This window comes from Chelonoidis abingdonii, chromosome 5, assembly GCF_003597395.2.
Source record: "Chelonoidis abingdonii isolate Lonesome George chromosome 5, CheloAbing_2.0, whole genome shotgun sequence".
Classification (NCBI taxonomy): domain Eukaryota; kingdom Metazoa; phylum Chordata; order Testudines; family Testudinidae; genus Chelonoidis; species Chelonoidis abingdonii.
Window position 1 is genome coordinate 146,398,473 of NC_133773.1, and position 12,195 is coordinate 146,410,667.

The 12,195-nt window shown below is 47.4% G+C and overlaps 1 protein-coding gene across 1 annotated transcript in view; it reads right to left on the minus strand.

The window, feature by feature from the left end:
• Nucleotides 1-12,195, minus strand: part of DCTN1 (dynactin subunit 1) — a 108,531-nt gene that overhangs the window by 40,916 nt on the left and 55,420 nt on the right. Inside the window, 1 exon segment of the mRNA XM_032787962.2 lies at nucleotides 3,063-3,080. Coding sequence (XP_032643853.2) covers nucleotides 3,063-3,080 — 18 coding nt within the window.

Sequence of the window (12,195 nt, forward strand, 5' to 3'; positions counted from 1 at the left end):
TCCTGGCAGCTCTAACTACAGTTACCCTGCCATTCCCATTAAAGGAAGAACAACTAAGGAGCAGGAAATAGCATTTTTAATCCTTGTGCTGTTCCCCTGGGTTATCAGGCCTAGTTTAAGGGTGGAAGGTCATCAGTTTGGTCCCAGCCCAGCAAACTCGCTTTGTAAAGATGATGCAGCCCGAGGTGTCAGCTACAAGATTCACTGGGGGAAGGGCTCATTTCTAAATGAAGGTCACAACAATGGTTCACTGATCTCATCAGAGCGTAGAACAGACTGGTCTTGACGCTGCCTAGGCAGACCTGCTCTGTGTGTGTGTCCTGTATAACATTGCTCGATTCTTCTAATGAATGTTATAAAAATACAATCAAAAACTTCCCTCACTTTGACAGGTGTTCCAGAGCCCCAGGGTATGTCCACACCGCAGCCCAGGCAGGAAGACTCACGCCAGTGGGACTAGAGCTAGCATGCGAACATGAGCAGAGGTCAGGCTGCAGCTCAGGCTCTCAGGCGCACTCAGCTCCTTAGGCCGAGAGCCCAAGCTCCAGCCCCACCTGCAACAGCCAGGCTGCTAATTCTAGCGCACTAGAGTGAGACTCTCTCCGGGCTAGGAGGCTTGCTCCAAGCTGCCGTGCAGACATATCCTCAGGGTCTAGGAAGCACTTGCTGGTTGCCTGCAGAGAGCCAGCTAGTTACAGGTGCCAGCTCGTTTCCAGCCAATAAAGCCTTCTAAAATACAGCTGGAAATATATTCCGTACGTTCCCAATACTCACTTTCCATGAGCTGCAGGTACCTCAGGGAAGTGGTATGATTGCCAGTGGAAGGGGAGGTGGGCTGCAGGACCACGAACAGAAGAGGTGCTGGTACTCTAGTAAGAAGCGACCCACTGCTATGAAAATGTTTGAGAACCTCTGTCCTCATATCTGAGCTTTCTGAGGTTCCAGAAGAACAGGGCTACCAACTTTACCAGTTACGGCCTAATGAAGAACTTTGGGACAGCTTAAGAGCTCAGAAAGCTCTGTATCAAGTATTCCAGCCATGAATATTTCATCAGTCAGTGGTTCTGAACAGTGCTGCATAATGCAAATAAATATTTGATGACATTCTGTAACCTTTGTTCCTCCACAAGTTCCACATTGAGTAGGAAGAGAAGTATCTGGGACCCAAAATAGAAACACACCGGCTGTGAAAGCTTTGCTGCCAGCATGCAGAAATCAGGAAAGCCACCTGCTAGCTACCAACATCTGGAAGAGCAAAGCATGGCCTAGGAAGCCAGCCTTGCCCTGACCACTTCCTCTTCAATATAAAGGTGCAGCCCCAGGTCCTACTGGCCCCAACCCACCCAATTCTGTCTGGAGTAGAATGGTCTCAATTTGGATCAAGATAGCAGCGCTCTAGGTAGGTGTGCGCTGCACCAGTGCATTGAGCATGAGGGCAGCTGCACGACTCTAAGACCTCTAGGTGTGGTCAGCGGGCTCCTGGTAAGTGATCCCAGGCCCAGTGCCAGGGCTCCAGAACCACAGGAGCCGCATACAGCTGGAACTCTTGGGTTCCACACTGAGTGCAGGATGGGAGCACATGCTCTTTTTAACTGCATGTTTCCACACAGGCTACTCCTATAGCTCGTGTGAGCATTTCCAGCTTGCACATTATAGGAGCTGGCAGGTGCTGAAGACAGGCATCCTAGGAACACAAACACTTTACTTCAAGACCGCAGCACTTGAGTCCATTACTCAAGTCTTCTCCAGAGAATACTCAGCAGTCGAATAAACCTGCAGGAATTGATGTTACTACCTGCATAGCTCTCCATTAACATAATTACGTGGCTTCCTCTCGAGCTGGTTATTCTTAACAGTCACATGTTCTGGGCATTGTTGCAAGCTGTACCTCACAACAAGAAGCTTTACATGGCACCTTCAAGAATCCGAGAGACCTAGCGCATGATGGGCTTGCTCACTCTCTCAGAAGTAGCCAAATACAGAGCAATCATATGAGAAAAAAATCCTACCAGGAAAAGAAGTTTTATGTGCAGTTTCCCTATATTAACTCAGGTAACGACGGCAGACTTTAAAACTTCTCTGGAAGAAATGCAGGCTGGCCCTACAGCCATCAGATCGCCAGAAATTGATGTATATGGAGCGTGGTTTCCAGACTTGGCCACAGCTCCATTATCTTTCTGCTCCCAAGAGCGATACAGAATTAGCATTTGCAAAACTTTTCTTTTGGAAGGGGATTTTAAAGGAGCTTTTAAAAAAAACCACCATACAGGAAAGTGTGTCACTCCCTTTGGTCAGCTTCAGATCCCAGATCCATACACAAGGTGCATTTACTGGAATATAATTAAGAAAACACCTTCTGGCTGCTGCATGCAAAATAGTTGAAGTGGCAGGGAAAGGTGCACATTTGCTTTTGGGCTATTTGTATTGTTAACTTATTTCTAGCAGATCAGGTACAAATCCTCACTAACTGCTCGTTAGAACTTAAAACTCAGAGATCCTGATTATGCTCAAAAACAAACATCAGGACACCCAGAGAACAAAAATCGAGTCTGTACTGTAACCTACAGAAAAATATCAGCTCGACACAGGAAAGCCACGTAACAGTAATTTGAAATTCTTAACACAGGCGAAAAATAAGAAACAAAAGAGTCAATTAGGCAGCACTGCCAGAGAGGAGAAATAAAAACTATTATTAGCATGCAACTTTTATACAGCAAGCAGCAATATCCTCCAGCAGCAGTGGTAACGCGAAACCCCTGTCCTCTGATGTGAGCTGCAGAGGCACTGCATGCAATACAAACACCAGCCTGTCAGGTGAAATGGAAAAAGGACTTGACCACAAACTCAAAAGAAAGACTACAAATGACATTCAATTGCCTCGTTTTGTCATTACGCACCCACCCGCCCGGCTTGTCTCCCCAGAGACACCTCAAAACTGAGTTGGAAACTCAAAATTAAAGCTCTGCAGTCGTAACATACCAAAAAAAAAAAAAAAAAGGAGCAAAACAAAAACTGTTTCGAAGCAGCGTTACAAATGATCATGGGGATACAGCGGATTGTACCTTCCGTGTTGTTGGGGCCTGCCTCATCATTGCAGAAAAGACAGACGAAGAGAGAGAAAGAGAAAGAGGGAGGCAGAGAAAGAGAACGTTAAAACATTCAGTCACAACAATGCAGCTCTCTGTAGACAGTCTCTCTCAAGCGCAGTCTGCCCAGGAGCACTTGCAAATGGCTGCAGCTTTTCCTTTTTATCTGCCATCCATTGACCCTGATAATCCAGCAACCGCTTCCCGAAACCCAGACTGCTATGGACGCCGTTAATTAGCGCGACTCTAGTGCGCTGGAGTGCGGGTCCATCCTAGCAGCCAGAGCCACGGGCCACACTTCCTTTCTCCGCTGGCCTCTCCAACCACCGCCCCGGGCTCCTCATTACATCATCACTTATGGATTTTTCCCTCCCCTCTCCAAGTTCTTAGGCAGCCCTTGGATCCAGGCACAGCACCAGGGATTGAGCTGATGCTTTCCTTCCACAGGGAGGAGGGATGCACAGGGACGAAAGTGCTCCTCTGTAACCTAGCAACACTTTAGGCTCAGCTGTCTCACTGGCTAATTAGAACATTTCTTCATCCCTCCTCCAGCCATAATGGGCCCAGCTCAGCATCTACGCATGCACGCAGAACCCTTGCAAATCTCTTCACACGATACAGTCCAGCCTCCCTGGCTATTGGGAGCAGCCTACACACCGACCCCTGGATCTACCAGATCCTAATGCAGGGGTAGGCAACCTTGGCACGCGTGCCGAAGGCAGCACACGAGCTGGTTTTCAGGGGCACTCACATTGCCTGAGTCCTGGCCACCGGTGTGGGGGGCTCTGCATTTTAATTTAATTTTAAACATTTTAAAAGCTTCTTAAACATTTTAAAAACCTTATTTACTTTACATACAACAATAGTTTAGTTAGATATTATAGACTTATAGAAAGAGACCTTCTAAGAACATTAAAATGTATTTCCGGCATGTGAAACCTTAAATTAGAGTGAATGAATGAAGACTCGGCACAGCACTGCTGAAAGGTTGCCGACTCCTGGCCTAATGAACCAGTTCAAGGGCCAGGTTTGTTAGTTTCTGCAATTTCAAACACATATAAGCCACCTTATAGTATTTGGAGTTCACCACCCAATACTGCTCCTGTATTCCCAACTCCCCCAGTCATTCTCTCTCCCACAGACACCCAGCTTCACGAGCACACAGGAAATGCAACAGCAAAGAAGTTTTGTTTTTTTTAAGTTTATTCAATTGAATAGCTGCGTGCCAAAAGTAATCCACAGTGAAACCCAAATCAGAGACCAGCCTTGAGAGCTCGCCCCAAAAGGCCAACTGCATGGGCAGGAGGGCCTGTTCCACCATCCCCAGCAGACATTTCTGAGCAGTAACAACCTGGCTTTAGTGCACTGACAAGTTTAAACCTCAAATTTAACACCTTTAAAGTTTTCTATCATTCCCAGGCTACCACCTGTTGAGAGGCCAGAACGTATTTCCTTACAACTCATGCAAAACCCTCACTAATGCTCTAGAACAGAGGTGGGCAAACTATGGGCCACATCCGGCCCACAGCACTGCCCTGCCTGGCCCCCAAGCTCCTGGCCCGGGAGGCTGCTCCCGGCCCCTCCCCTGCTGTCCCCCCTCTCCCGCAGCCTCAGCTGGTTCGCCCCGCTGCGATGCTCTGGGCAGTGCAGCTGCAGAGCCCAGCCTGACTCGATCTTTGTGCTGCGTGGTGGCGGTGGCAGTGTGGCTGGATCCAGCCGGGCAGCGGGGCTGTAGCGCTGCCAGCCACCAGTGCTCTAGGCAGCGTGGTAAGGGGGCAGGGAGTAGGGGGTTTGGATAAAGGGCAGGGGAGTTCAGGGTGGTGGTCAGGGGTGTGGATAGGGGTCGAAGTTGCAACAGGGGTTGAAGGAGGCAGGGGTCCTGGGAGGGCTGTCAGGAGTGAGAGGAGGGGTTGGATGGGGCAGCGGGGATCCGGAGGTGGTCGGGGTACAGGAAGTGGGGTGCATGGATAGGGCAGGGGTCACAGAGGGGACATGAGAGACCGGGGGGAGGGGAGGTTGGATGGGGCAGGAGTCTGGGGGGGAACAGATAGGAAGTGGGGGCTGGGCCACAACTGCCTCCCCTAACCAGCTTGCAGGCTGGGTATGTGGGCTAAGGGGGTCTCTAGGCTGTATCTGGAGAGAACAGTCTCTCATTCATGCAGGGAGGGTGAAAGGGCCAAAACAGGAAATACTGATGGGAGAATGGTGAAAGAAGAGGGTGTCTGGCCTATGGGAGGAGAGGGGGAGGAAAGTAGGGCAGCGGTGCCAGCGCTGGCACATTAGGTAGGAATTCCCTGATTTACAAGAAGGCTACAAACTCTAGTTTGTAAAATTATAACATTCTACAGAATAAGGGCTTAGGCACTTTTTTTTTTTTTAAATAAAAGGAAATATTCTTAGCCCTGGACCCCTTACTGATGTCATGTGTCTGGGAATTATTGACCCTAAATCACTTTTAAAACCGGGAAAGTGAACTTTGTCCAATGCATCCACAGGAGCTCTCACCTAGGACTAGTGAGCTCTAGACCGAGGTTCCACAGATAAGGGTAGCAGAAAGGGTTTCTAAAACTGAAAGCAACTTTTTTTTTTTCACATCTCATAACAAAACATGGGTTGGTCAATCACTTCAGGAATGTGTGAAGTTCTTCTCCTCTGGACCAGAGACCAAGTATGAGACGTTTGAGGGCAAACAAAAATATTTGGGGGAGATGACACATTTTGGAGAGGGTGGAAAGAAAAATAGATTTCAGAATGATAACAGCCTAAATTAGGAGTTTCTAATGGGATGCCAGGATGACTGGTAATGTCCTCAGGTGTTGAAGTATCGGTTTCAAAATTGGGCAGTGAATGAGCTAAGATCACCCCACCCTGCTCTAAGGAGTCCCCGCATGTGAATAAATCTGTGCTTCCATCCACTAGCCCAAGAGATTCCCCAGCACCAGATGGGAACTATACTTACAAATAAGAGCCACACAAGGAAAACGCAATTCCAACAGTATCAGCAAAAGCAGTGCTCTTACTCCCTTAACCTGAAGTAAGAGCTTTTACTATCCAGCATTTACTATAATTAATTTTTGAGGAGTAAAAGATGTTGGTGGAATCAGAAGGATTCAATAGAACAGGTATCAAACTGGGGCTAAACTCACCTTGACATAGTCCCTTGAAATAAGAGAGGGTTCGCCTTGATAAAAGATTTTTTTAAAATTACATTAAAAGTTCTCCCTGACCTTCTCTGCCTCATCCCCCAACATACAGGGTCAAGGAAGAGGCGCCAATGGGTAACAACACAAACTCTTGATTCACAGTTCAGTGAGCCCAAATGCCACCATGAATTCGACATCTGGATGGATGTTCCTACCATATCATTTTTCAGGATCTCCAACATTCAGATTTCAAGGTCTTATTCATAATTTTGTTGATATGTAAAAATAGAACATTTTTTCTCTGAAAATTATTCATGTATTTAGCATTAAAACCACCACTTCCAAGCTCCTTCCCTGGCTTATCAAGCTCTGAAGTATCTTAGAAGCTGACAGAATGAGAAAGGTTATTTGAACAGACCAGCATATATATGGCCAAAAACTGAAATGGCCACCAGTCAGCCCATCTTTTAATTAAATTAACTGGACTTGATCAGAAATGTGCGTGTTTATTTAAAAGCACTACCAAATGCACTGGGTTCAGCTACAAAAACGTTCAATAGCCTAAAGCTAGTTCTCAACCTTTTTTCATCTGCAGACCCCTAAAGATTTCCAAAGGGAGGCGCGGCGCCCTTTGAAAATCTTAGGTGTAGTCTGCGGACCCTCAAGGGTCTGCAGGCCATAGGCTGAAGACAACTGGTGGGAAAGGGGAAAGGAAAGCCAATTCTGGGTGTGTTACACATTAAGAAAATAAAACTGATTTAGGACAATAGGAGATCAGCATAACAGGCTGCTCACCTATCACAGCCCCAGTTCGTTTGGGTTTAAAGAGATGGATTGCTGAATACTGTTCCTATCAACAGGGGAGAAAGCCCACTTCCTTGTTAACATCTGCCCAGCTGACACTCAACAGGGCAACTGTTAATCTCTTTTGGACAATAAAGTACAGGTAAAGCCCACAGCACTCTGTCAGTCTCAAACTGAATTTTTCACTTTAAGCACTATGGACCAGATTCCACCTGGCTCAGTCCACAGCCCTTGCCGTGCAAGTCCTGGGAAGAAAATAAACGCCGCAGAGCTCAGTTAAAGTCGGAGGCACAGAAAATGGAGAGCATTTCTAACAATGCAGGCCTATGTGTGCCACCATTTTGCTGCTAAGCGTCAATTTACATCTGAAACACTAAATTGCCAGGCCAGAGACTGTGTCTTCCTCTTGGGGAGCAGCTGCAACGCCTAAAACCCCTGACAAGTGACAATGGAGAGCACAGACAGGTCCTTCGGGGACTCGGACTTCATTCATTGGTAGAATCTGTAGCACATGGCCTAGATAGAGATGACAGAGCAGAGGAGCAGCTTGTCGGCTTCTCGCAAAGGAGCAGGCCTTCATTCCAAGATGGATTAGATACACACAGCACAGGACCATATATTTTAGAAATCTGCTTTCTGGCAACAATTTACAGAGCGAGAACACCTTAGCAACAAGAGGGGATTTCTGTTTAATTATTCAAAACATTTTCCTCTAGCAGCATTATAGATAATGGATGTCTTCAAGCACAGAAGCCATACTAGCTGCCTACAGCATCATCATAATATGGAGAGCAGACACAAGTTAGAGATCCCAGGACGTAACACGGCTACGTACTCAGCTCAAGATGTGGTATTGCAGGATTGGGCTTATGGTTTCCATAGGCTGCTTCTCTGTTGTCATCTGTTCTGCACAGTTTAGATACAGCCATCTGTAGGTGGCCAAGTGCATCTATCAGGCTACTTACCCATACTTCCTGGTGCAGGTGTCAGAACCTTCAGCAATGCTACATCACATGGGCTAATGGAACGTGGGAGCCCACTGCAAATGCCAATCAGTTAGCCAGTGGCTTAGGACCCTTCTGTTCCTGCTGTTGCAGGGTGGATAAGAGGCACCTCTACATTCAGTAAAAGAAGGTGATGCTTTATGGGCAGGTTCCTTTCACTTCCCCCAGCAGGAGGTGGAGGAGCAAGGAAACATCAGGCGGGTTCAGTCAGCATCACCTTTCATAAAGTGGTCTCTGGATGATTTCCAGACAGGGTCTCTTCAACACGCTGAAGGTACTTGAGCTTTTCTGGATCTCCGTGGAATCTGGATAAAAACCAGAGATCTGGGCCTCCACCTTGACGCAGCAGCTCTCCACACTACATCAACAGCATCACATACTTGATGTTGGCCATGCCAATGCCTTTATGTTAAAAGCATGTATTATCTGGTGGTGGTGAAAGCTCTGTTCCATAGCTAGACCTGCCTTTGCTATGGAACCTGGTAGTCCTGAACCTGTAAAGAAGCAACTCTCAAATCCTAGCAGTACTAAAAGTCAGGGCTCTGGGATGCAGTGCCTTTAAAGTTTGGCCAATCTTACCCATGGGCATTGCTACCCCAACCACTACGTTCTTATGCAGGAAAGACGGGGGGAGATGTAGATGGCAGCATCCCCAGCATAAGATATCCCGGTTTCTACTCCCTGGGATGAGGAGAGAGGCGTCCTCCACACTTTCAACTACTCACCAAGAATAGGCTACAAAGGCAAGAGCAGTTCTATGGCAAGGCTACTCTGGCCCTTAAGAAATCCCTGAGTGGACCAAAAAGAATTAACTCAATCCAGCGGTTCTCACAAGCTGCTTTAACGTGGCAAGAAGGTTGGAGTTTCCAGATCAGAATCACTTGTATGCGACTGTGGATATGTATTTGACCTTTAGCAAATCCTGTGTGTCCTCAGTGTCCAAAAGGTAGTGATAGTCCTCAAGAAAATACCTCTGCTCATTGACACTCCAGGGTGGGTCAGGAAGGGTCAACTGCCAGAGGCAACACAGCAGCAGCTACCCCAGCTGGCACCAAAACCCTTGGAGCAGGTGGTTCTGAAGGTCTCTGCACTAAATTCTGTGGGCCATGTTAAGCCAACCAAGCCAACTCCCAGCACACATCTCAATGCAGGATCCTCTGAGCTGCATGTTAAATGTGGCACTTCTGTCTCTGGGATTAACCTGACGGATCAGGCTCTCATCCATCACGCGCTGTAGTCAGAGCTCTTGAATTCTTCAGTTTGGAGCTGCCAGGAGTCGGGCTTCAGCAGATGCACATCTGACGGCAGCTGGCCACGCCTCCAGGGCAATATCAGAGAAACTGCAGCTCAGTACATCAATATGAGCAGCAGGGCCCTCAGACATCTGACAGTAGATCTGCTGAACCTAATGGGAAGCTGAATCCAAATCAACCCAGGAACCACAGACTTAAACTCCAGTTCCCAGGGGTGGGACCTGTTTTAGGCATCTGCTTAAAGGATGAACAACCAACCAACAAAAAATCCATTGAAGCAGCAGAGCATCAGGAAGGAGCACTGAGAACAAACCCCCAAGAACTGCGACACTGATGCACAGCAATAACAGAGCTGCACAGATTATTCAAGAGAGATGATTTCACAGAGTCACAGTGCTATGGAAAGGAGCCACCACCCCAAGAGCCCAGCGTTTCATGGGGGCACTAAAGAGTGGGGTGCACCCAAGTGTTTAAGAGGCAGAGAACTGAAACAGACATCACCATTTTTGACAAAGGAAGGGTCAACCCAAGACTAGATACCCAGAAATGGATCGTGCGAGTTGAGCAGAGCCACAGTCCATGTCTAAGTGCAAGTCTCTCTCCACCTTACTGTGAGTGCTCTTAGATCCAGCCACAGCCAGAGAATGATGAAGTTTCCACAGGGATTTATTTATGAACCTTTTACTCACCTTTCACCCAGACAGTTATAGCAGAACACACTGCCTTTATTGTGCAATTCTACCCACACCAATCAGTCTGTACAAAGGCATCGGGAACCCAGATAACACACACCAGCGTTCAAGTTCGACACACCGAGTACGTTTCCCAGACCCGAGGAACAGCTCGGTGTAGCTCAAAAGCTCATCTCTCTCACCAACGACAGTCAGTCCAATAGAAGATATTCCCTCCCCCGCTGTGTCTCTCTGATACCCTGGGACCAACACAGCTACAGCTACCTTGTTTTCTAAATGGCATTCCTGGGACTGTGCCACTGGCAGAGTTTAGTGGAATCTAGATGTACACTGTGCAATTTGTGTGTATTTCAGTGAAGACTATTGTCTGTTATACACTGGCCGCATGCAGGCCTGGTTTACACTAGAAAACTAAGTTGGTTTAACTACATTGGCCAGGGGTGTCAAAAATCCATCCTCCTGCACGGTGTAGTTAAGCCAACCTAGGTCCCCGTGTAGACAGCACTTGGTCAATGGCAGAATTCTTCCATCCATCTAGCTTCCGGCTCTCGGGGAGGTGGACTCCCTACGCCGACGGCGTAGACAGTACTACAGCCCCACAGCTGGAGTGGCACAGCCATGCCGCTGTAGCATTTGAAGTGTATGCAAGCCCACAGAGGAAGACTTCTGGAATGGACTTTGAAGGCACTAACAGCTCCAGAGAATCTCTATTTACAATAGCACATTGCCATGTTCTCAGTTTGGATAATAGCTTTAGTTTGCAATTTTACCCAAACAGCGCCCAACGCTCCTCTGGAATAAGGTCTGTCTACTAGCCAAAGGCAACCGAGAGCTACTTGCAGTACGCCCCTTACTTGACAATGTGCACAGCACAGCGTTCACTGAGTCACCCAAAAACTGACAGGGCTTTTTTTCAGTTAAGAGAATCAGGGATCCTATGAGAAGCAGAAAGAGCCAACAGGAAATCGAATGACTCGACGCCTTTTCTAATGCCAGTGCCTGATTTTAGAAAGCTGGAAGATACCTGCCCCTGTCCAAAGTAGTGTCTGTGTCAATGGGGCACTGGAAGCATCTTTTACAAGTGCATTAGTCCTGAGACAATTACTAAATAGGTAAAGCTACAGAGGAGAAAACACATCGGCTCTTAAATGGAACAATTCAAAATGAAAAAAAGGTGAGAAGCTGATCAACACTGTCCAGTAAATAAGCGCTCTCTGAGCTGGATGGATGGCGCATTGAAAAGTGACTGATTTCATGTTCACAGGAAGCAATAAAGGGCTCGTGGCACCAGTACACAAATGAAGATATTTAGCCCTTCCCAGCTACTGTGGGCAGCGAGCCCAAGGGCTGCTTCACTTCTGGGTCTTTAAAGAAGGAGCTGCCGCCAGGCCGACAGTCGAATGGCCTGTGTAAGCAAGAACTCCGGTACACACTTGCAACAAAAAACAGCAACGATCGGCTTGTTCCACCATCTACTGTTCCTATGGAACTCAGCAGCTTTCACCCCCATTAATACTGAAATAGTCATGATTCCACACCGAAGATATTGCCATGAAGTAACAGTGCTCATTCCTTCGAGAAATTACACGTGGTCATCACAGCTTATTGGCTGGGCGAGAGAAATATTTCCCGCTAAGTGAAGAATTCCCTGTAAAAGAAGAGTTCTCAAGTGCACAGGATCCACTCTGCCCCCCCTCTCACAAAAAGGCTCAGGAAAATTGACATGTCCACCCTGCAATCCAGATGAGAAACACACACTTCAGAAGGATCATCTGATTCTTCTTTCATTTAAAACATTAAATCGGGCTTGAGTCGTTCCATTGTCTTTAAAGAAAACCAAAACTCAAGCCAGCCGTAAGCAGACATGCACTTGGTCCCTCTCAAGGACAGAACAGGCGCATTTGCTCAAGAAACGGAGCCATTAGTACAGTACACTAACTCCCAAGAGAGGCCCCTGGGAGTGGACGTTGCCAGAAGTAGTGGAACGAGAGATGTAACAAGAAATGGACAAAGTTGCAGCAGCTGCTGAATGCATGAGAGACGAGGGAGCCCTGCTTGTTATAATCTTTTGTACTTGGGCTCAGAATACAACCCTTAAAAACGAGTCCCAGAGCACTGAATGTTATGCTGATAGCTGAATGGTCTCTGGTGCACGCAATGAGGCTGCTTCTATGGGTCACAGTATGAAGCTCGGGTAGATTCTGCATACAGAG